This window comes from Sarcophilus harrisii, chromosome 1, assembly GCF_902635505.1.
Source record: "Sarcophilus harrisii chromosome 1, mSarHar1.11, whole genome shotgun sequence".
In the NCBI taxonomy this organism is placed as follows: Eukaryota; Metazoa; Chordata; class Mammalia; order Dasyuromorphia; family Dasyuridae; genus Sarcophilus; species Sarcophilus harrisii.
Window position 1 is genome coordinate 269,243,005 of NC_045426.1, and position 25,562 is coordinate 269,268,566.

The following is a 25,562-nucleotide window of genomic DNA, read 5'->3' on the forward strand; positions in this document are numbered from 1 at the left end:
TGCGGGTAGCAGAGAACCAGCAGTCGCCACAGACTCCCAGGCAGGCTACTAGAAGTGCTGGACAGAAAGACCTGGATGCAGGTCCCCTCCTGTAATCTGTGCCTGTATACCTTAGGCCTGTGGGCAGGGCTCATCCAGGTAGAAAGGCTCACTCCACCAAAGCAGGTTGGAACCTTCTACACCACCTTGTACTGTAGGCAAAGTTGTTTAGATCTCCAGTGCCAAAATCAGTGATTAATCCGTCATCACATGGCCCATGTGGGTGAGAAGAAAGACTTTGAATCCAGGCTCAGCAGCAGACTACATCTCCTTCTTAGGCCTCGATAAGCATGGAAGGTGACCAGAGCGGGAAATTTTTTGGTTACTGCAACTTTCAAAGACCATCTACCAAGTCATAGAGGGGTTTTGAGCTATTTTGGTGGAGTACACACTGAAATGACATCATGGCAGTATTATTAAACAAATCTTTTAACAATCTCTGATTTCATCTCTTAAGAATTTTAGTGTAGGAAGTCCCTTCACTGAATCAGATTGCAATATATCTAAGATTTAGTCAATGAGGTTTTGGGAGTCCTAGGGAGGCCGAGTCACAAAGAGATTAAATGATTTGCATCATTAGTAATAACTAGATTTGAACCCAGGTCTTCCTAAACCCAGCCTTAACACTTGATAGATACTATACTGCCTTGGAAGTATTACTACATCCAGCTCTTCTCACCTTGAATCCTGGTCCTCCATTCACTACCACATGCTGTATGCTATCTTCTTACAAGGCTTCCCAAATATCTTAGTAGAATAAGCCTGTTTCCTTTTGCAGTCTTAATTCATTACCTGTTATCATAAAGTATTTTTTCATCTAATATCAATTCCTGAGGAGAAAAGGGGGCAGATATAGTTATCCTCATTTTACAGAGAAAAATACCAAGACTTAGAAAGATTAAGTGATAAGGTTATATTGCAAGTTGGTAGCAAAATCTGTAGCTTTACCCAATAGTCTCTATGTTAGATAATGATGCTGTAATTTAACAAGACAGAGAACATAAAGCCCATTTAACAAGGGGGAGACCATGTACATGTGACAGGAGACCATAAATTCAGGGAAAGGGATACAGAGGCCATCAGAGGTTGAAAATAAAAGTTGGGATGGCCCCCTATTTGTTTAACCCTGGATTGAAGTGGAAACCTTATAATCATGAGTGCTGACAAGATTGATGTTTGCCCCTCTCAATCATCTTGTTTACAGTCAACAGCATGAGCTTTAAAAGACAAAAAGAACCTTGTGGTTTCTGAAGATAAGTTTAATTTTGCTTTGTTTTAAATCCATGAGATGAGACAGCAGAAGCTGTTCTGTTGACTAGTAAAGTGCTTCAGTTCCCTCCTAAGTTATTTCACAAATGTTTCCTCCGTACATTAGAATCTCCCTTAGAGTTTCTTAGATATCAGGTTAGAGAGTATCAAGAAATTGTCCCTGGGGCTGATAGTATTTCCAACTTAAATGGAAGATGAGGATTTGGATAACAATCTAGTTGTTTTAGGAGGGATGTAGAAGGTTGATTGGTCCCCAGCAATTATTAGCTGTAGTCATCAAGTAGGTCACATTTGAGGAATTCATCTCTACTGATGGTCTGGTGTAGTGTGAACCAGTAACCTCCATTTCACCTTCCCTCCTTCTGGAGGTGGCTTGAGAAAGGCAGTTATGCAGCCTTCAGAAACAGCCTGGCTTATGCATTAGGCAGTTCTTATCACCAGATGTTCTTGTTTGGGGACAATTTGTTTTAGTATTGTCAGACTCAATCATCCCCCATTAGGTATCCAGAAAGAGTGGTGAATTGGTTTTTTTTTTCCCTGTTGTTTTCCCTTTGAAGGTCTCTACCATGTATCTTTTCTCTTATTGCCTCATTGCAGGGGTCTGCCTACTGACCGCTACATGTGGAGTGATGTGACAGGGCTGCAAGAATGCACAAAGGCCAACACCAAGCCTCCCTCCCTTCATTGGACATGGGTGAGTCCTGGGCATTTTGTGTCACCTGAGTTAGGGAAGTAATGTTAGCTGAGGGAGTAATTTTTAAAAATTGATTTTAGTACTATAAATACTCTTTAATCCAGCAGTGTCTCTACTGGAACTGTATCCCAAAGAAATCATAAAAGAGGGAAAAGGACTCATGTGTGCAAAATTGTTTGTAGGAGTACTTTTTGAGTGGCAAGGAACTGGAAACTGAGTGGATGTCCATCAGGTGGGGAATGACTGAATAAGTAATGGAATATTACTGTTCCATAAGAAATGATGAGCAGGCTGATTTCAGAAAAGCCTGGAAACACTTACATGAACTGATAATAAATGAATTGAGCAAAACCAAGATAACATTGTACACAGTAACAAGAAGATTATGTGATGATGAACTTTGATGGACTTGACTTTTTTCAAAATGAGGTGATTCAAGGCAATTCCAATAGACATGATTTAAATAGCCATCTGCATCTAGAGAGAGAACTTTAGAGACCTTTTTAAAAAGTTGTGTTGTTTGCTTGTTATTTTCTTTCTCATGGTTTTTTTTCCCCTTTTGATCTGATTTTTCTTGTGCAGCATGAAGAATATGGAAATATGTTGAGAAGAGTTGCACATATTTAATCTATATTGGATTGCTTGCTCTCTAGGGGAGGAGGGAGGAGGAGAGAGGGAGAAAAATTTGGAACACAAAGTTCTGCAAAGGTGAATGTTGAAAACTATCTTTGCATGTATTTGGAAAAATAAAATACCATTTAAAAATTAATTTTAGTTTTTAAATGAAAAATTACATATTTTCTCCTCTTCTATTCATCTCTAATTGAAAAAAACAACAAAAATCCTTGTAATGCAACAAATATGCATAGGTAAGCAAAATAAGTTTTCCCATTGGCCAAGTCCAAAAATATAGATCTTATTCCTCATCTTAAATCCATTACCTCCTTGTCAAGAGTTGGATAGCATGAATCACATAAGATTGTGGTTGGTCATTGCATTGATCAGAATTAAGTTCCTCAAAGTTGTTTATCTCGACACTGTTGACACATCTTGACACATAAATTGTCCTGTTCACTTTACTCTGCCTCAGTTTATATAAATACTCCTAGATTTCTCGAAAACATTCTTTTCATCATTTTTAAAAATTTAATTTTTTTTTTTAGTGAACAAGAATCTGCTTTCCTTCCCACCTTGCCTTTTTTCCATTCATTGGAAATAAAAAATATCATAAAACAAAATTCTACTAACAGATATTCATAGTCAAGCAAATATATCCTAAGTGACCATGTCAAAAAAAAAAAAAAAAAAAGAAAAGACCGAACGAAAAGAAAACATCTTATTCTACACCATGAGTCTATCATCTCTCCTGTCAGGGAGAGGGGATGTGGGAGATAGCATGCTTCAGCAGTCTGTCTTCTGGAATAATGATTGATCATTGCATTTATTAGAGTTTTCGCTCTTTAAAAGGTGTTTTGTCTTTACAATGTTTTTGTTACTATATAAATAGTTCTTCTGGTTGTACTCACATCATTCTGTATCAGTTCATACCAGTGTTCCAGATTTCTCTGAAACCATTCCTTTCATCATTTCTTATGCTATAGTGATATCCTCGTATATCATAAATCATAATTTGTTCAGCTATTCTTCAATTGATGGGTACTCTGTAGAGGAACGACTTTGAGGAAAGGAGGAGAAAGAGCTCCTAACAACATTCTTTCTCTTGCTCTAGGTTTCTGACTGGTATATTGATTTCAACATTTCTGGTGGTACTGATCGAGAAGGATGGCAGTATGCAAGTGACTTTCCATCGTGAGCATTCTCCATTTCTAGATGTGTATAGTGAAGTGTTAATGAAAGGGACCTTCAGAAGTTAATGGGTCCTGCCTTCTGTCCTGCAGCAACTAATTGACTAAATTTTTCCTTATTAAAGATCTCTTGGAGAATGAGGGGGAGAGGTGGGCTGCAGAAACTTCAAATTTTATCCAGATGCCCATCCTAGTATATTTTCCCCAAATGTTCATTAATTTCCACCTTAAGTGTGGCCAAAAATTTTCCATTTAAGTCCATTTCTCTTTGTTGATGCTATTGTGAACATAAAACAATCCAAACTGGTCAACACTTTTACTAGTTGGGATTCTATTTTGTATATATTATCTTATTTGAGATTTCTCATAAAAATATCTCATGTAGTATTGAATATTTCAGTAATTAAGTCAACATTTCTTTCTCCTCCCTTCTTCTAAAGTCTAGTCACTCTACCATGTCATCATGGGAATTGTGATTTCCTGTTATTTAAAGGCATCAGCTGGTCAGTGTGTCTAGTATTGTAAGGATCATTCTTAAATGCCATATATTAGTGGTATGTGTGTGTTAACCTTTTAAGGCTTAAAAAAAAAAAAAAAAACTCTAGAACAAACAGTTGCTTAGAACAGCAGTTGTGAACAATTACAATTTAAAGTGGGAGCAAGAATTGTGCTGGTGTGATCCATTGGTAGATTTAGGTTGCGTTAGCAGCAAAGTGGGGCAAGCCTTTCAGGTGCAAATTCAGAGTAAGGTGGGAAAAAAAGGGTCAACCTAGCCTCTTTTTATACAGAAACATTCAAGATTTCTTTCAAGCTTAATCAGTTTTTTCTCTTTGATATGTGGTAGTATCACCAGGAGAGCCTCACATGTATGGCTTGGTAGAGAGCTGGGTGAAATTGAAATGAAAAACAGAAATGGATGTTAAATAGAAAGGCCTATTTGAAAAGAGCTGCTTTTAAGATCTGATCATAGTTCTGAAGGTACTTCCTAATAGAAGAGGTTTTCCATGAGAATCATTGTTGTCATTACTGTCATAACTAGTGAATAGTCAGTATACATCTTCAATAGAAAAGTAGGCTAGGAATAGGGCCTGTGATTTTCATTGGTAGAGGGAATGCCCAGAAATGTCCACCCTGAGTGTAGGTCAGCACCCTTACATGCTGAGATTAAATGACTTTCCTAGGGTGACCCAGACAACCTGTGTCAGGTTTGGGATCTGAACTCAGGTCCACCTGGTTTTGATGTCAGCTCTATTGACGATATCAAAATACTTCTTGTGCAAAAATAACATAGGTTTTTCTTTGTAATGACTCCTCTGACCCACTCTCCATAAGTCCTATTCTTTGAAGCATTTTCCCCCTAGTGGGGGTGACTCATTTAAAATCTCTCACTTTTCACTTAGTCTAAGGGGGAACCTTATAACCAAGACAGCTAATAAGGTATCAGTGTTGCAGTTTGATTATGCAGTTGATTATGAAATCAAATTAAATCAATGAGTTTTATTAAGAATTTTCTATCTGCAACTTGTATTAAGTACTGGGCATATAAGTACAAAGAATGAGATGAGCCCAGCTTACAAAGAGCTAAAATATGCCCCTGGGAAAGACTCCCCATACATACACAAATACAAATTACTCTGTATTTGGGGAAGGAGGGCATTAGTTTTTGGAGAATAGGAAGAACCCGAATGTTGTTTGAGCAGATGTATCTTAAAGGAACAGAAGGACTTGATGGGATGGAGAGGGTTGGTACTAAAGTTTTTTCAGTTGGTTCTTAAGTGTGGAAGACGACCAACGGCTCAAAGATTGGGGATGGAATTGTGAGGATGGGGAACTTTGCTTGGATTGCAGAGTGCAGGGGGCTGGAAAGATAGACCAGTGACAAATTGTTGTAGGACTTAAACAGAGTTATATTTTATCCTAGAGGAAATAAGAATATGCTGCAGTCGATTAAATTGGGTTTTTTTTTTGGTATTGGGCTCAGACCTTGGTCCCTATTAATATTTTGCATATACCTACTAAGCTAAATGTCCCAGATTGTTAGTTCCCCTCTTGGAATCCCTCCCCCATTAAGAAGCTAATTTTCTTTTGAAAAGTATCGAGTTCCCTCAGGATTCCTGTATTTATAGATAGGTCATAAAGCAAAGAATAACTTTGTATGAAAGAAAGAAAAATAACTCATCCATTGGCTCAATGGTTTTCAAGTTCTTTGATGGGAATTATATTCAATTCATCTAGTATTTATTAAGTGCCTACTGTGTGCCAAGAACTGTGTTAGACTCTGGGCATACAAAAATAAAATTAAGATGGTTTCTTCCCTTAAGAAGAAACCTTAATAATTTTCCTTTAGTCAAGGTTCTAAGGCTGGATGTAAGGATTGCAGAAAGCTTCCTAGGAAGAAAGAGAATCACTTCTCTAATTAACCTTTTTTTTTTCCATAAATGAAGCTATATATTTGAATATTCAGTTTGGATTTTTATCATTAATGCTTATGGAAATATTCATATTCTTATAGCATTTATTGGGTATTTTTTCCCATCTGCATGTATAGACTGGAAGCATCTTAAAGGCAAGGGACCATGTCTTCTATTTCAGGGTTTTCCATAGGATTTAGAACAGAGCTGTGCACATAATAAACACTTAGAAGTGGTAATTAATTACCAACTGACCAAGGGAGAAGGAAAGAATGTGCACTTGCAAGAGCAGGTTCTCACAAACACCATGTTGTTTGGGAGGGGAATAGATTTTGAAGCTAGACTGTATTAAAAATTCTCCATTTTTCCATAGGTCTTATCATGGATACAAAACTATGAAGGATTTTGTCAGACGAAGACGATGGGCAAGGTAATGGTGGGAAGCCAAAAGAGGAGGGCTAGCATCAACCGCTCCAAGAGAATTCTTTAGGGAATTATGCCTTTTGGAAGAAACCTGTTGACCAGGAGAAAGCAAATCAGAGGCGGAAATAGACTCAAAGTAAATGTCAAACCAGGAAATGCCCTCAGGTCCCCAGTGCTCCCTTGTTTTCTCAAGTGTTTATTTTCAAAAACAAATAGGAGAAATGTCATTATCTGGCTGTGTTCTTTGTGGGCAGAATGGAGCTGGGGCTCCCAGAGCCATAGAGAACTATAAGAAAACCTCAGAGTAAATACCCCATTGTTAGCACCTACTGTGTGCTAGGTGGAGTCAGCCAAGTGGCTCAGAGAATAGAATGTGGAAGGCCTGAGTTCAAATATGTTCTGAGACATTCTCTGTGTGATCCCGGGTAAGTTACTTAACCCTATTTACCTCAGTTTCCTCATCTGTAAAATAAGCATCAGAAGGGAATGGCAAACCACTGTAGTATCCTTGCTAAGAAAATCCTATGTATTACATTGGTGTGGTATGGTCCACAGTCAGATATTACTGGACAACAATAACAAAGTGCAAGGCATTGGGGATATAGCTCCTGCTGCCTCTTTCCATCTTCATTGATCCCCTTTATGTGATATTAATTAGAACCCAATAAAAGTGGCAGAAATCCAGTTTGCCCAACTTGCCTAGGCATGGCCTGTAGCTGAATGATCTCATCTTCCCTGGTAGTAAGTTTGCAGATTCTGGCCAAAATTGTTCAGCAATAAAAAGCTAAGCTTACATCAGTTATATTGAGCCCTCCATTGTAAGTCATAGTTTTTAGGATAGAGATTGGACTTTTGATTTCACTGATATAGTTAAGAACCCTTTCCACCAATACTGATCAATGCCTTCTCTCTATCTGGTAGTCTTCGAGAGTTGCCTAATGTTCTGAAAGTTGTGACTTTCCCAGGATGACATAGCTAGTGTGGGTCAAAGGCAGGACTTGCCCCCAGGTCTCTCTGAGCCAGCTTTGGCTACTATGCCATGCTGCCTCTCATGGGTCTTATATTGGGGTTAAAAAATGAAATAGACCTTCACTGGTCCATGTATTTACAGGATAGGGGATCTGGCCTTTAGGATTTGGATGTTTGTTTTTTCCTCTGATGCCCAGGAAATGTAAGCTGGTGACCAGTGGGCCCTGGTTGGAAGTCGCCCCCATTTCCCTCTGGGATGTCTCCATTATCCCTGGCTGTGAGGAAGGCAGCAAAGATTCCATTGCACTTTGGGCCATCAGCGACAAGGGAGACGTTCTGTGTAGACTGGGCGTGTCAGAGCTCAATCCAGCGGTAAGAGTCTTTCCCTCCCTTTGGTGCATTTCTGTGTGTGAACTTTCTCAGTGCAGGGCCTGCTTCTGGAGAAGTCCAGTTTGGGGGCATTCCTTTCACATTCCCCACAAGATCTGTTGAATCAAGTTGATGGCAGAAAATGATAGGGGCAGCTAGACTGCAGCATTGGCCCTGAAGGCAGGAGGACCTGAGTTCATTCAGTTCATTCAGTCTCAAACACTTAACACTTCCTAGTTATGTGACCTTGGCCAAATCACTTAACCCCAATTGCCACGCAAATATGTCTATTTATCTTCTAAAGAAAATGATAATAGCTTTCCCTCCTAGGCTTTGACTGTATGTATAGTTATAAAATGTCATAGCTGAACAGTACTTTGCACATCACCTAGACTAGCCCTCATTGTACCAGTTCTGAGGTTATGGAAGCCCAGAAAGATGAGCACAAAGGAGGGAGAACAATTGATGTGAGCCAAGGGAACACGGTCGCTTAGAAGAAGGGATAAGACTAGAATGCAGATCTTTAGCCCCTAGCACCCACAGTACTAATATGGCTGGAATCCATCAGTAGGTAAGTAAGGGAATTTTGTAATGGTACTTAGTTCCACTTTTTAAAAACGATTAAAATAGAACAAACTTCAGCAGTATAGCAGAAAAACTGACAGAACCCACAGTAAAACATAGCTGCTCACATGCAAGTTCTGTCTGTAGGCCTTGTGCTAGAAAAAAGGGGACATGGGTCTTAGACACTTGCATATAAGATTTCTCTTGGAAGGAGGAGGGTTCCTTCCAAACCAGGCAGAAATATTTTCCAAAAGAAAAAGGACTTAGTTTGGTAATATTCCTAGGATCATATGTGACAGGTCTTGTACTTCACAGTTGGGTAAGCCCTGTAATTTTCCAAATGACAAGAGGAATAACAGTGAGCAGTTTAATCCCTGGAAATTCTGCTTTTGTGGACTAGCATTGTGTAAGTTTTCCTGACCTCCTTGGGAGGAGCTGTCCCACTATGGCTGGGTATTGCTGCCGCTACCACAGCTACCACCTGCATGCCTTAATGATCCCCAGTCCCTGTAAGTTAGACTCCCTTGAGTCTCAACCCTTTCAACAACATACTTTCTCTTACCCAGGGCTCATCATGGCTGCACGTGGGCACAGACCAGCCCTTTATTTCAGTCTCTGTTGGGGCTTTTTACCAGGTCTGGGCTGTGGCTAGAGACGGCTCAGCATTCTACAGGGGCTCCGTGTCCCCCAAGCAGCCTGCCGGTAAGTGTAGCTATGCCCTGAGCACTCTCTTCCTGTTTCCTCTTGCTCACCACATGGTAGGTGTGCTGTCAGTATGCAGACGTTATGAAAGGCTCAGAAAGCCTCTTGGAAGTGATGCTGTTTCAACCTAAGGAAATCCTTTTGCCCACTACCTAATTTTAGAGAGGTTTCATCTGAAAAATTGCTTCCAAACTTAGCACACTTTTAGTGCTTATATCCTGATACTGTCTGATTCAGCATCTTGCTTTGACTGCCCCCAAGAAAGCAGTCACAGACCACCCCAGGTGGCCATTAGCCCGGTCCTTGGTTTGCAGTGCTGTGTTTCGTTTGAGGTTTTTTGTAAGGTAGAGAGGGAGCAGTTTTGAGCATAATGATTTGTCATAGAGCAATTCATTCAGTAGATATTTTACCAAGTGCCGCTGTGGATGAGGCAGTGTGTGGTAGGACACCAAAGGAGGGTCCAAGGGCAAATAGGAGACAACGCCTCCCCTCAAGTAGCAAAGCAGTACTTCTCCATAACTACATACACCTCAAAGCGCAGTGTGCTTCATGTGCGAGAGAGAGCCAAAGCTCTGCATGATCTCAGAGGAAAGATGTCAAGCTGGGGGCATCCCGGAGACTTCCTGGGGCAGGAAGGAGCTTTTAAGCTGGGCTTTCAAAGCCAGGTGGCAGGAGGCCTTGTTGGTCCGGCATGGGCATTCTTGGGGTAGGCAGCAAGAGAGAAAAGACACAAATTCAGCTTGGGGCAGGGGGTTTTCAGAGGCTGCAAACTATTCAGTTTGACTGGAGTGTTGGGGATATAAGGGCCTGTTGTGTGTTGGGCCTGACTCGGGCCAGTTCCCCAGAACTTATATTTTATATTGGAATGAAATGAGACACTAAAAGATCATCCAACAGTTAGCCCCAACAGGATATTTAACAAGGTTATGCACTGATGACACCCAGAGACTAAGCTGGTCAGAGCTCCCTGGTGTGAGCTGCTCATCATGCTCCAGCAGCCAAGCGTCAGAGCATGGCCGGAACTCCTCTCAGCTGTTTTGTACTGAGGTGACCAGAAGGCGCTGTCAGTGGCCTGAGCCTTTAATCCCCTGAACCCTTCAAGTCTTGATCATGTTTTCAATATCTTTTAAAGAAAAACTAGCTTACCTTGCATTAGGGTGGGGGCAGGGGAGAGGTGGAGATCACCACAGGGTCACACTGGGACTAGATGTGCCATTGAGAGCCAAAGTATAGTGGATTTTGGCCCAGCCCTCCACAGTCTGGCTGTCTTGCTAGTTTGAGAGGCAAATTGGGAGGCAATGAAAGCCACGTAAGGGATTTAAAGAGAAAAATGGTATGATCCACTATCTGTTAAAAATAGACTTTCTCTGGCATAAGTATGTGTAGAATAGAATGCCAGTGGGGATATTGGAGGTATGTTGGTAATCTGTTGCCGTCTTCCAAAGGTAACAAGGGTCTCTACTGAGGTAGTGACAGAAAGTGGACAGTATTGTAAAGAGAAAATATAAAAGCTTTGGTGACTCACTGTATATCCAGGAAGTAGGAAGAAGTATCATGGATCTTCCTCTGAGGTTCAGGCATAAGAGAGGATACCATCTGGGAGATAAGATCCTGAAAAGCCATCATCACACTGACATTCAGTTAGTAGTCAATCATTCAGTAAGTTTTATTAATCACCTGCTATGTCCTAGGTATTTATAAGATCCTAATTGTATAAAGATAAAAATTGAAAATTTCTGACTTCAGGGAGCTTATATTCTATTAGGCAGATGTGCCATGTTTGTAGATAAGCAAAAGTAGGATATATAAAAAATAAATACACAGAAACTGGGGACAACATTATTCCCTCTAAAAACAATTGGAGGAATCACGACAGACTTTGTGAACTGGTTCTTGAAGGAAACTTGAGAATCTAAGGGGCAGAGATGAAGAGGGAGAGCAGCAGTCAGGATTAGGGAGGGCAAAGGCACAAAGAGGAGAGATGTAGGCTGGAGCATGGGCTGTTCTGTGGGCAATCATATCTAATTTTATTGAAAAGATGAACTGGCACCAAATTACGAAGGGCTTTCAACACTAAACATAAAAGCAATGGGGAACCCCTGAAGCTTCTTGAGCTGGGGTCAGACCTGGACTTTAGGAATGGCCGCCATGTGGAGGATGAGAAAGGAGAGGCTGAGGGAAGGAGACCAAAGGAGTGATGAGGCCCCTTCGTGACTGCAGTGGAGTTGAGGCTGAGGGATATTGTGAGGGTGAACCTGATGAAGTCTGGAGATTTGGACATTGAGGGGTGATGAAGGAAAATTCTGGTTGTAACTGTGAGGCTCCTTTATTCTGTAAACTTCTTTCTCCTCTAATTATTTCCCTTGCCCTGTGTTAACAAGTTCCAGCTTTCTTGTTCCTTACCCACTGTCACTCAGTATTCTCCTACCTCTCCTTGTAATCTTAGTCCCATCTGTCTCAGCCATCAGTGCTTCTCGTTTACTCTTGCAGTGCTCTTCCTGGAACCCTGAGCCATTAGATTTTTGTTCTGTTTTCCCTCTCCTAGGGATCCTTGAAGAGTGGCTGCTTATATTTTGTATCCCCTGCACCTAGCCCAGTGCCTGGTCTACAAGAGGAGCTTAGTAAAGGCTTGTTGAATGATCATCGGCTACTTCTAGACTTCCCATCCAGTCATAACAATAAAGCGCTGTCTTGTTCTCTGCTTGGCCCTTCCTTGTGGCGTACTTACATGTGTACATCCTGTATTTTCCCAGTTAGACTCTAAGGTCCTTGAGAGTAGGGACTCTGATTATAAAGAAGGGAAAGGGACCTGTATGTGCACGAATGTTTGTGGCAGCCCTTTTTGTAGTGGCTAGAAACTGGAAACTGAATGGATGTCCATCAGTTGGAGAATGGCTGAATAAATTGTGGTATATGAAAATTATGGAATATTACTGTTCTGTAAGAAATGACCAACAGGATGATTTCAGAAAGGCCTGGAGAACCTTACACGAACTGATGCTGAGTGAAATGAGCAGGACCAGGAGATCATTATATACTTCAACAACAATACTAGATGATGACCAGTTCTGATGGATCAGGCCATCCTCAGCAACAAGATCAACCAAATCATTTCTAATGGAGCAGTAATGAACTGAGCTAGCTATGCCCAGAAAAATAACTCTGGGAGAGGACTAAAAACCATTACATTAAATTCCCAATCCCTATATTTATGCACACATGCATTTTTGATCTCCTTCACAAGCTAATTGTACAATAATTCAGAGTCTGATTCTTTTTGTACAGCAAAATAATGTTTTGGTCATGTATACTTATTGTGTATCTAAGTTATATTTTAATATATTTAACATCTACTAGTCATCCTGCCATCTAGGGGAGGGGGTGGGGGGGGGGGTAAGAGGTGAAAAATTGGAACAAGAGGTTTGGCAATTGTTAATGCTGTAAAGTTACCCATGTATATATCCTGTAAATAAAAGGCTATTAAATAAAAAAAAAAAAAAAAAAAAAAGAGAGAGAGAGTAGGGACTCTGTCATTGCTCGTTTTTATCTTATCATTTAGCATGCTCCCTCATTTTGTAGGTTCCCAATAAATACTGACTGAATTAAATTGATATCATTAGTAGAAAGAGGGAAGTAAGGAGGAAGAACAGATTAGAGAAAGATGATGTCTTCAGTATTTGAAACATTGAAGTGCAAGCAATGCAAGTCTAGAGTTTAGGAAAGAGTACGTAGCTGGAGCTGGAGATTTGGGTGTCTTACAAAGCTGAAATCATAGATGAGTGAATGAAATTACTGAGAAAGAACACAAGAGGATTAAGGGAAGACCTGTATACAGGCCTTTATTAGGGAAGAGGAAGAAGACCTAGTGAAGAAGACTGGAGACAGAAATAGAGAAATAAGGGAAGAACTAGGAAAGAACAGTATTAGATAGAAGTACAAGCCATCATGAGCTAAGAGAATAAGGTCTTCAAGACAAAGAAGGAGGGACTCCCTGGGACCTGAGAGAGCAGGTTAAGTAGATTTCTATCTAGAGATAGAAATCGACTCAGAAGGAAAGCCCAGATCCTGGAATTAATACCTAATTTGAACCCCCCTCCCCCTTTCTATTTTTTCTGAGGTCAAAGACAAGAAGACAGCTTTAAGGCATGCTGCACTCTGACAAGGTTACCTTATTAGTAATTAGTAATTATTAGGAATATTATATGGTGATGAAAATGGGGTAGAAGAGCTGTGTATCTGTTCTGTTGTGTTTTCAACTACAGTTTACAATATGGATTTCTGGTTTTAGGTGATTGTTGGTACCACATCCCTTCTCCTCCAAAACAGAAGTTAAAGCAGGTGTCAGTGGGACAGACATCAGTGTATGCATTAGATGAAAATGGTAAGTTGTTTTTGATTTCACTTTGTTACATTTCACCAAAGTGTGACAGGCATTTGAGAAGACGATCTTTTGTAAAAAGATGCAGACTTTGAATTAGGAGGCTGAAATACTGGGTTCTGCTTTGCCCATACTAGTCGATGACTTGAGTAAGTAAATCACTCAAGTTGTATTATTCCCATTTAACAGGTAAGGAAATTGAGGCCTTAATTTTCTAAATGGGAATACTACCACCTGCCTCATTTATCTTATAGAATCAGATCAGAAATTAGATGCAAAAGTGCTTTGAAAAAGTTAAAAGCGTTCTTCAAATATGTGCTATTACCATCTGTATAATTGTTGGAAAAATAAATTATTTTTTAAACAAATGATTTAAAATTTTAAAAAATCATCCCCCCAATTACATGTTAAAACGCATTTCTATATTTACTTATTTTTAAAGCTTTTCATTTTCAAAAATATGCATAGTTTTCAACATTCATCCTTGCAAAACCTTGTGTTTCAATTTTTTTTCTCCCTTTCTTCTTCCCATCCCTTCCCTTAGAGGGCAAATGATCTGATATGTTTGTTAAACATGTGCAATTCTTCTATACATATTTCCACAATTATCTGCTGTACAGAAAAAAATCAGATCAAAAAGGGAAAAAAAACATAAAGCAAGCAAAAATATTTTTTTGTTTTGTTTTGTTTCACTAAGAAATGGATAATACTATGTTGTGATTCATACTCAGTCCTCACAGTCCTCTCTCTGGGTGCAGATGACTCTCCATTATCAGTTCATTGAAACTGTCCTGAATCACCTCGCTGTTGAAAAGAACCACATCCATCAGAGTTGATCATCGTATAATCTTGTTATTGCTATCTACTGTGTTCTCTTGTTTCTACTTACATATTTAAAAAATAAAGTTTTGGCTATCGAATTCTATCCCTCCTTTTTTCCTCCCTGAGACAGCAGGCAAACCAATATAGGTTATATATATGCAATCATATGAAACATTTCCATATTAATCATTTTATACAAGAAGACTTAAACAAAAGAAAGAGAAAGAGAGAAATAGTATGCTTCAGTCTGTATTCAAGATAATATCAGTTCTTTGCACATGGATAGCACCTTTCATCATGAATCTTTTGAGACTGTTTTGGATTATTGTATTACTGAAAATAGCTAAATCATTCACAATTCATCATATGATAATGCTGTTACTGTGTACAATGTTTTGGTTTTGTTCACTTCACTTTGCATCAACTCATGTAAGTCTTTTCATGTTCTCCTGAAATTAAACTGCTTGTCATAGCATAATATTCTATCAAAATCATATACGATAGCTTGTTTAGCCATTGATGAGCATCTCTTTATTTTCCAATTCTTAGCATGAAAAGAACTTCTATAAATATTGGAAAAAACAATTTTTTCTATATTTTTATTTAAATTTTTTTGTTATTTTCAATATTTGCTTTTATTAAGATTTGATTTCCAAATTTTTTCTCCCTCTATCCCCTTTCATAATAGTCGTGTTGTGAAAGAAGAATCAGAAAACAGGAAAGACCACAAGAAAGAAAAACCCCAAAAAATTATGCTTTGATCTGCTTTCATTCTCTATAGTTCTTTCTCTGGATGTGGATAACATTTTCCATTATGAGTCTTTTTGGAATTGCTTAGATCATTGTATTGCTGAGAAGACAAAAAACAATTCTTTAGTGGCTTTTCAGAAATTATGATTCTGAAACTTTTAGTTAGACTCTAACTAGCAAGCTTTTTCTAATAGGCAGTCATAATTACAGTGAGTATAATTTCTGTATTGCTGAATTTGTGTTGCTTAGTTATTCCTCAGATTTTGTGAGTGTTCCACAGCGCTTCTTCTCAGAGTCACAAAGAGATCAGGTCACTAATAAAATGTGGTCCTAAAAGAAAATTTTTAAAAAGATTTATTTATTGGCAAGGTATTACCTAATGACAAATATTGGAATGTTCTTTTCTGTACAGTGGTAGATCTTCAAGTTCAATGTAAATGAGGAAAAAATACATTTTCTTGAAATCTTTTGTCTTTTTACCATAGTAATTTTCTATTCTACCTTCAACAACCATCCCTTGTACAAAAAAAAAGCAGTTAAGACTTATCTTTTGACAATGTTAACAATACAAATTGTCCCAAAAGTCTTAGGGCAGCTTTAAACTTTACAAGCTAAAATAATACTAAGGCTTTTGGAACACCCTGTATTCTGTTCTAATAGTTCCCCACTTTTTTGTTTTGGGAAAAAGATATGTTTGTTATCTCTTCCCTGAGACTGTCTCTCCTCCTCTCCCTCCCCCTCCTCGCTCCTTCCCTCCCCCCCCCACCATTATTCAAAGTTTAGCTTACTCTTAGTGATTTTTTCATTTTCCTTATTGTAGTCAGTCAGTCGTGTATTCCTCTTTGTGGTTCTTATTTCTTGTAGTATAGTACGGTGGAAAAGAAAAATTTTTTGAGCTCAGGAGTTGTGAGCAACAGGAGATACACATTTCTGAATGTGCTGTCCATTCTTTTAAGTCCAGCATCAATAAAGAGACTGCTGGCCTGGGATATAGTAAGCCCCTGGCTTGCTTGGACAGGGGAGGAGAGTAGGAATGAGGTAGCCCAAGTCAGAAATGGTCAAATTTCCCATGCCAGTCAGTAATGGGACTGGGCCCCTGAATAGCTCCTGCACTTTCAGCTTGTTTAAGGTAGGGAGATAGTTTTTTTTTTTTTTTTTTAATAATGTTTTTAACTTTCAGTGATCAGTAGACATCTGCTTTGTTTCTAATTCTTTTCTACCACAAAAAATGCTGTTGAGCATTTTTATACATATTGAACCTTTTCCTTCTTTCTTGGACTTTTTTGAGTTAAACACTTGAAATTGGAATTGTTGGGTTAAAAGTATAGACAATTTAGACACTTTTCCTGCATAAATTATAGATCATTTGGATCGCTGTAGAATTCACCAATAATGGGTCTATCTTCCCACAGCCCTTCCAAAAATGGACTGTTAGCATATTTTTTTTTCATCTTTGCCAATTTGCATGGAGTAAAATGTGACCTCCCCCCCCTCTTCCCCAGTGTTGCTTTCATTTGCATTTTTCATTAGTTTTTTGGAACATGTGATCATTTGTAATATGTGAATAATATGTTGAGAACTGTTCATATTCCTTGTACTTTATTAAGGAATGACTTTTGGTATATGAGTGTTAATTCCCTATACATTTTGTACATCAGATTTTGGAATCAGATCTTTTCTGATTCTACTTCTATTTGCCTTGAGTATTTTTTTTTTTTTTTGAGGCAATTGGGATTAAGTGATTTGCCCAGATCACATAGCTAAGAAGTGCTAAGTGTCGGTGGCCAAATTTGAACTCAGGTCCTACTGATTTTAGGGCTGGTGCTTTATCCACTGCCCCTTGCCTTGAATATTCTTGCAAAAGACTTTTATCTTAAGCTTATGCAGTCAAAATTATCTTTTATTTTTTGTGTTTTATTATGTCTTATTTAGTTAAGAATTTTCCTCTAAAACCATGCCAAAAAGGCATCTTTTGATCCAGCAATATCACTATTACTACAAGACAATCCCAAAAGACTGATAATTATGTGCCTTCAGAGAAAGAACTGATCATTTGAATACAAACTGAAGTATGCTTTTTTTCATTTTCTTTCTTTCATTCTTTTTTTGTTAATTGAATCTTCTTGTACATAATGACTAATATGGAAAAGCTTTTATGGTATCTTACATGTATAACCTATATCTAATTGCTTGCCATCTTAGAGATAGGGAGAGAGGAAAGGACAGAATTTGGAACTCAGAACTTTTTAAAAAATGTTTAAAATTATTTTACCATGTAATTGGGGGGAAAATATATTTTTTAAAAAATGAATTCTCCCCTTTAGCAACTAATGATTGCTAGTTATAATCATTAGACAAGTTAACAAAATCATAGGCATATGATTGGCAAAACATTGGCCAAAAGGATGCAAAATTATGTTTATACATAAGACAGTGCTATTAAGTGACACATTCGTGCTAAACCAAATTACCAAGGGTTGCAGAGCAATAAACCTAATTTGGAAGAATAAAAGGTCTAAAATCTCAAGGGAAATAAAACAGAACTGTGCTAAATAACAATGGGAAGAAGGAACAGGAGGAGCCCAATTTAGACTTCATGATGGTTTAACTTGCAATCAGGGTTAGTCGAGTTTCTGGGTAGGGGAATTGAAAGCAAAAGTAGTTTTCCCTCCAATCTATCATCTCTGCATGAACTGAGATTATTATGTTTTTGCTTTATTGTACGTACTAGGATAATGGGTCCAGAATTAATTTTGGGACAGTCTATCAAAAGGAGGACTAAATGCTGTCACTAGCCCAGTGAAGTGACTCTGAAATACTTGCTGGCACAGTGTATGGGTAGACTAGAATTTAGTAGATATAAACCCCACTTGGGCATCTGTCTTTAGAAGTTGTTTGACCTTCAACAGATCACTTAATTTCTTTGTGCCTTTGTTTCTTTACCTGTAAGATCAGGGTAATCACACTTGGTCAAATGTATTGGCACATGCCTGGCATCCCTGATACTGGGAAGAGGTGGAAGCTGGTAGATCACTTGAGCTCTGAGCTGCAGAGGGCCATCCACCTGCCCAGTTTGGACAAATAGCAGGTTAAAATTTTTGTGCTGATCAAGGCCCACAAGTGGCTCTTGTGCTTTTAGACAAGGGATTGTGGATCCCCTCAAAAGGAAGGCTAATGTTCTATTTAAAAAAAAAAAAAACAAAAAAAAAACCCTAAATCTAATTTGATTGTCAGTTGGAAAGCCTGTTGGCTTCCAACATAAAGTTGGAAGAAGGACTTTCTTATCCATATGTGGCCTCAGGGGGTCTGGATTTGGCTTCTGGTTGTCCAGGTGATAAAGGTCAGAGCCTTTTATAAATAGCTCATTCTTTATACTAACTGCTTACTTTTTCTCTCTAGGTAACTTGTGGTTCCGACAGGGAATCACCCCCAGCTACCCACAGGGATCCAGCTGGGACCACGTCTCTAATAACGTCCGCAAAGTTTCTGTTGGCCCACTGGACCAGGTCGGCAAATGTTTTCCCTGATGTAAGGTCATTAAAAGCCTTTCAATTAGTTATTTCTCCTGGTGTGTGTGTGTTAGAGAAAGCTAAAAACTGAACCCAGAGAATTTGAATCTCTTTTGCATGCTCGTCACCTCTACTCCTTTATCTCAGCAGCCAGGATAGGCCCTCTGAACTGTCATAATTTCCTTTATTTCTAGTTAATCTGTATCTCTTCCTTCTGCCTTTTTTTACTCTGCATAAAACACTCCCCAGGATATTCTACTCTTGCCTAGGATTTTCCAACAGAGATACTGGCTTCAGTGGAATAGAACAGTCTGGGATTTCATTCACTCTTCCATTTCAGGTCTGGGTCATTGCCAATAAAGTTCAAGGAAGCCACAGCCTGAGCTGCGGGACTGTGTGTCACAGAACAGGAGTGCAGCCCCGGGAGCCAAAAGGGCAAGGATGGGATTATGGCATTGGGGTGAGTGTGAAAGTCCTCTTTAGGGGTTAAGATTGGGGAGGTTGTAAAGCAGTGTCCCTGCAGAGGATGGAGCCCAACCTGTCCAGTATTGTTGTCAGACATAGTACATTTGTGTACCTTGCTGTAGAATTTTACCACGTGGAATTAGTGTTTGTTTGGCTTTTCCAGCCCTTTGAGGGCAAAGCTTTGTTTTTAATAACACATTTTCCCTGAGCACCTGGCAGAGATTCAGAAACTGAGTTACCCTCTAAAATGTTTACTCACCACCACACTTACTCTGGTGAAGAAGGGAGGAGGAGGAGGAGGAGGAGGACATTCTGGTTACCAGGTGCCACCTTCCCAGCTGAAACCTTGGCAAAACTGAGAGAGAGATGTGGAATAAAAGAGATACTTCTGAAGACACCCCTTAGAAACTGGAACTTGGGAACCACCTATCTGGGACCCTTCCCAGTCTCTCTCCTAAGATACTTGGGTGGCAACTTTACCCTATGACCACAAAGACCCATGTCCACACCTGGTTCCCCTCAGTCTTAAAATCTGATGAGTTTGAGGTCATGTGTGGCCTGTTTAATAATTTGCTTCTGTACCTGCTGTTAGTCAGGAGAAAGATACCAGAATGCCTGGTATGGAGTAGGAAGAAGTGAAGAATGAAGAATTCTTCATTTCTTTTCAAGAGAATCTCAAATTATTTTGTAGTTGTCCCCATTGTAACTGCCTGTGGACGAATCATTTCACTTCCACATGTCTCTGTTTAAACCTTGATCACTACATATAGTTCTTGAAAATATGTAGTCATCTGGGCTCAGAAATCCCTGTTCTTTCATATTACTTCATGTTATTTCATGTTAGTTAGCCTAAAGGAAAAAACACTAATAATATCAATGTTTTATTTTTGATTATTATCTTCTCTGTCTATAGAGATTCTCAAAGCAGAAATGGATTTAAATTAAAACAGAAGATAAATTTAAAAAAAATTAAAATAGAAGAAATTTGGGCCAAAAAAATCATAGTACTATAGAAATAAAGTCAGTAAGAAGACCAGGAACTAGAGATACATCATTCCCGGAAGTTTAGACCTTAGCTGAAGGCAATGAGCTGGGCCAGCTGACTTCTGAGTACTCTCTAGTTTTAGCATTCTTAAGTGCTAGGAGAATATGTGGAATGGTTTTTGTGTGTGTGAATATTTGTTACAAAAATTTTTAATTCTCTCTTTTTTTAAAATGGGGAAAAGATGTTTTTATATCAATAATATTGTCCAAGAAAAGCTGAGACACTAATACATTGTTAGTGGAGTTGTGAAATGATCCAGCCATTCTGGAAAGCAATTTGGAATTATGCCCAAGGTGTTATCAATCTGGGCATACCCTTTGATCCATCAGTGTCTCTACTGGGTCTGTATCCCATAAAGGAAGGAAAAGGACCTATCTGTGCTGTGATGTTTGTAGCAGCTGTTTTTGTGGTGGCAAAGAATTGGAAAGTGAGCAGATGTCCATCAGTTGGGGAATGACTGAATAAATTAGGTATATGAAAGTAGTGGAATATTATTGTTATATAAAAAATGAAGAACAAGCTGATTTTCGAAATGCCTGGAAAGATTTATGTGAACTGATGCTGAGCAAAGCAAATAGAACCAGGAATACGTTGTACACAGTAACAGCAAAATTGTGCCGTTATCAATTATGAAAAGACTTGGTTCTTCTCAGCGGTTCAGTAATCTAAGGTACTCCCAATAATCTGTGGATATAAAGTGCCATCTGCATCCAGAGAGAGAACTGGAGAATCAATGTAAATGATATTGCCCAAGAAAAGAAAGAAGTGTCTTTGAGGCATTTAAAAAAATGAACAAAAGAAAATATAAAGAAGTTCAGAGGAAATATGGACAAACTTGGACAGCTTTGAAAACAGCATAATTTATTATACTTTAAAAAAGCAAGCTGTACATAATTAATAGAAACTTCATATTCATATATGCACATATTCTATTTTCTCTTGCAGATTCATATGTTCATATATTCTTTTCTCTCTGGAAATTTTTTTCTCTTTTTAAACATTAACTGCAGAATAATTTCCTTAAAAAGCTAAGTATCACCACATAATTTGGTGATTTTGATTGAGTATTCATATAACTTTCAAGTTTTAATAGTAAAGAAATATGTTTTAACCTTATTCATATGGAACCACTATTAACAATTAACCAAGGAAGAGTAGTGTAAAGAAATCTCAAAGTAGAGTGTCCAGAGGAAAGGACGGCTAATAGCATCACATTCAGCAGATAGGTTTAGAAGAATTACAACATAAGAAAAAAACCTCAAATTTGTCAATTAAGAGATTGTTGGTAGCTTTCAATTGAGATACATGATTTATAGTGCCTTATTTGGTGTCTATATTGATTTTATTGTAATCACTGTGTATAATTATTTTGTTTCTATTTTTTTCTCTCTGCACAACTTTATACATTTTTACAAGTTTCTCTCAATTCTCCCTAGTTGTCATTTTTTATGACACTGTGATATTCCATTATGATCATTTATCATACTTTGTTCATCTATTCCCCATTCATTGAGCACATTATTTGTTTCTGATTTTTTGCTATTAAGAATTATGTTGTTATGAATACTTGGGTGTATATGGGAGCTTTGTTTCTATTATTGGGGACTCAGGCATAATATGGAAGGTAGATACTCTGATATATGGAGATGTGTCTGCAGAAATGGAATCATATACAGGATCAAAGAATAACTTTTTTTGCATTGTTTTACACAGTAATCAGACCAATTGTCTCAATAGATGACAGTAGATGAATGAGTTTGACTTCTACAACCCTTCCATTATTTATATTTTCCATCTTTGTCAACTTGATAAGTGAGTGAAGTGATAATCTGATATTTGTTTTAATTTGCCTTTATTTTATTATTCAGATTTGGAGCATTTTTTCACATGGTTATCAGGAACTTGCAGTCCTTTTGAAAATTGTATAGATCTTTTGACCACTCATCTGATGGAAAATTATTCTCTTTCACAGATTTCTCTTAGTTCTGTACATATTTTGGATTTCAGATTTTTGTTAGAAATATTTGATAAAAAGACTTTTTCCTCTAATATATCTTGTCTTTCTGTTTTAACTGGATAAAATTTTTTCATTCTAAATACATGGTAGAACAGGAAAAAAAACTTTACAACTTTACAAAAACTTTACTTTTAAAGACCTGTAGTAAATTAATGTTAACTTTCAAAGCTGTCTTGTATGGCTGTTTTCTTTTGAACCTTCTCTTCTCTATTGTTTGTTCTAACAAAACATCTCAGTGACCCTCTCTTTTCTCCTTTTTTTCACCTTATCTATTTTTAGCTCCTGTTTCTTCCCCCAAAATCCCCTGTCCTTAAAAAACAAACAAACAAACAAAAAAAAACCTCATAAAACACAAGCATGGGCAAATAAAAAAAAAATCCACAACTTTGCTGTCCAAAATGAAAAAAGATGGGAATTTATTCTGTTTTGTTGTATATATTTGTTATTGTTGTTTTGGATTTGTTTGAGTTTTTTGAGACTGGCTCTATCTCACTGGTGACTGACTTCAGCCAATTCAGCCTGGATGCTCTCAGCTCCCAGGGGCTCATTGTATTGATACTGAATTCAGAGCTCCATCAATCCACCAACCTTAACTTCTTTGGTAACAGGGATTACAGTAGGTGTGGTGTAATGCCATATTTGTTACAAGGATTTTGTTTGTCCCTTACTACAGGAGGGGTGATGAAAGGAAGAGAAAAAATGGTTATAATTAATAAAAAGAAATATTTTTTAAATAGGTCTTATTCTGTACCTTAATCCTAGTACGTCTCTGTCAGGAGATTGACAGCCTGTCCTTAATTCCTTAATTTTTACTGGCTCTTCTCATCCCTGCCCCTACCTGGAAACTCATCCCTATTTGGGGGGGATGGAGGGGAAAGTACACTGGTAACAAAGTGAGCAAAACCAACATTCTTATTTGCTTTCCTGACATCAGTTCTTTGTCCCTGAGCGAGTAGCCCGACTGCCCTGGCCTCTCATTACGTTTTCTCTTCTTTTTGCAGGGAGGATGGGACCACCTTTCAGTCCGGGCCAATACCACCAAAGCCCCAAAGAGCGTGCCCCAGGAGCCAGAGGAAGACAATTTCTCTAGGACCACAGACCTGGAAGAGGGAGATGGGGGCGGAGAGAGCAACTTCTTTAACAAGACTATGCTGGTCATGAATGCAGTACCGGAGGTGAATGGCAGTGCGGTGACTTGCTAAGAAGCCAAGGCTGCCTTCACCCGCTGCAGGGACCTGGGAACCGAGGCGGATTTTGTAGGGTCTAGATTTGCTATGTGAGCCTTTTACAGTTAGATTTATTTTATTCTTGTATTGGAATTTTGCAGTTTGTGCAGGGAGAGGATGGAGGCATAGATCCTGTGTAAGGTTGGAGGGAGGTAGCTGTTTCAGAGGCCGTCCCACCACCTCCGAAATGTGAATTTTTGTGTCATTGCACTTTGGTCTCGGATCTAGTAAACGTCCTTAATCTTACCTTCGCTGCTTCGGAGTGTCCTCTGTGTGCCTCTCTGTTCTGGCTGAGTCCTCTTCATAGGAGATGGCTCCTTTGTTCCCTCTCTCTGCCTGACAATCGCCACAAGGAGGAACCGGGCCCTGGCTTGGAGCCTGTGCTGTTGCTGGTGGCAGAAGGGAGACAGACCAGAAGGGAAACAGACCCTGGGCCTAGCAGCCTCCATAAGGGAGTTACACATGGCTGAATCACTTCTGGACTGGGGGCCCCAGAGTCCTTCCTTGAGCTACTCCTGTTCTCCCCCAGAATGCAGGGGCCTCATGTGGTTCCAGCTCATGTCCCCAGGGCTCTTTAGAGCCTGATGCTGGACTTCGGTGGGGAAGGAGGGTTAGGAAAGTTGTGAGATTAGAGGCAACAGCCAGCTGGCAGCAGTGTCTCAATTTCATTTTTCTTTTCTCTTGTTCTTTCTCTGTCACTTGGACTGTATCTCCATATAAAGTAGGATTTAAAAACAGATTTAATCCAACAGCAACCAGTTCATGAAATGGTTGGTTTTTTTTTTTTAAAGGTGGACTTAATTCTGCCATGTCTGTGTGTAGACATAATACTACTGAATTTTCCTTATTTTGTTGCTGTTTACTTGTGTTGCAAAAGAACATGCTGCCATGTTTAGAAAGAATTTGATGTAACATTAGATTACAAAGAGAGATATGCTGTAGAAAATTGTAATTTGTCCAAAAAACTTGAATTGACATTGTTCTAAGTAGTCTTTAATTTTTATTAATGTAACCAAATAACACTAAAGCCAAGGAAGGAAGACTGTAAATTTTAGGATTAAGTACCTTGGGAGGAGAGGGGAGTTTTTCTCTGCTCTTCCCCCATGAGCATTCAATAATACTTATTTTTACCTTCTTCAGTGAACTGCCTTTATGAGATAGTTCCACCCCAAAAAACCACTGCCCCTATTCCATCAGCTGAATCAGAATACACTTTGTTAAACTGATGAATCAGTGAAATCAGTTTATTAAATTGCCCTTGGTTTTGATCTGTTTTACCCAGGGGCAATGATGGATAATTCTTCTGTCATTTTATTGCCAGATTTACATCCTGTTGGTGAAATTTTCTCTAGTTTGTCTTTCCAAATTGGAGACCTTTGCATGTGCTGTGAATCAAAAACAAATGCCCATTCTCTTATTATTTTAAGATTAAATAAAAGCTGATTTATAATTAGCTTTTCCCAGAATCATCATTCTTTTAGTTTGATCTATTTTCTTCTGTTGTTAGGAGAGAGGACAGGCATAGATTTAATTATATTCCTTTGTATTGTGTTTTATTACACATGAACAGAATTTTGAACGAAAAGTTGCTTTGTGACTTCATCTGTGAATCAAGTTTGAAGTCCTAAATGAATGTCTTTTTTTTTTTTTTTTTTTTTGCATGTATTGTATCTTTTGCCATTTTTGACACCAAGGTGTACAGTTTGAATGTCCCAAATGGAAAATTATTCAAGATGGTTTGCGTTAAAAAAAAAAAAAAAAAAAAAAAAAAGGAAAAAAGAGAGAAGCTTGTTTACTTATAGTGGATCGATTTCCTATCTTGTTTACATGTTGCATTTCAAGATTTCCTTTTAAATGGGCATTATGTTCTGTATTTTCCTAAAAATTACTTGCAGGTTATGCTATCAATTTCTATTTGTTCTCAAAACAAACTCCTTTAGGGGTTTTAATTCTGCACTCACTCAAAGGGTGAACTTGTTCTTTCCCCTTTTGAGAATAGAATGTTTACATATTCAACAGTACCAAATTCTCTCAAATTTCCAGGATTCTTTGAGTCAATAAAATATATTCCAGAATAAAATGGTTGTGCATTTTATTTTGTTCAT

At 38.4% G+C, this 25,562-nt stretch overlaps 1 protein-coding gene across 3 annotated transcripts in view; it reads left to right on the forward strand.

Annotated features, from left to right (window-relative positions):
• TECPR1 (tectonin beta-propeller repeat containing 1) overlaps positions 1 to 25,228 on the forward strand; it is a 68,265-nt gene extending 43,037 nt beyond the window's left edge. For all 3 annotated transcript variants that reach the window (XM_003761490.4, XM_012542780.3, XM_012542781.3), the window contains 9 exons: positions 1,906 to 2,002; positions 3,732 to 3,811; positions 6,592 to 6,648; positions 7,808 to 7,982; positions 9,110 to 9,245; positions 13,534 to 13,626; positions 18,595 to 18,701; positions 19,045 to 19,164; positions 23,233 to 25,228. In XM_003761490.4, the coding sequence (XP_003761538.1) occupies positions 1,906 to 2,002; positions 3,732 to 3,811; positions 6,592 to 6,648; positions 7,808 to 7,982; positions 9,110 to 9,245; positions 13,534 to 13,626; positions 18,595 to 18,701; positions 19,045 to 19,164; positions 23,233 to 23,433 (1,066 nt within the window). In that variant the 3' untranslated portion in view covers positions 23,434 to 25,228. The remainder of the gene's footprint in view (positions 1 to 1,905; positions 2,003 to 3,731; positions 3,812 to 6,591; positions 6,649 to 7,807; positions 7,983 to 9,109; positions 9,246 to 13,533; positions 13,627 to 18,594; positions 18,702 to 19,044; positions 19,165 to 23,232) is intronic.
• The last annotated feature ends 334 nt before the right edge of the window (positions 25,229 to 25,562 follow it).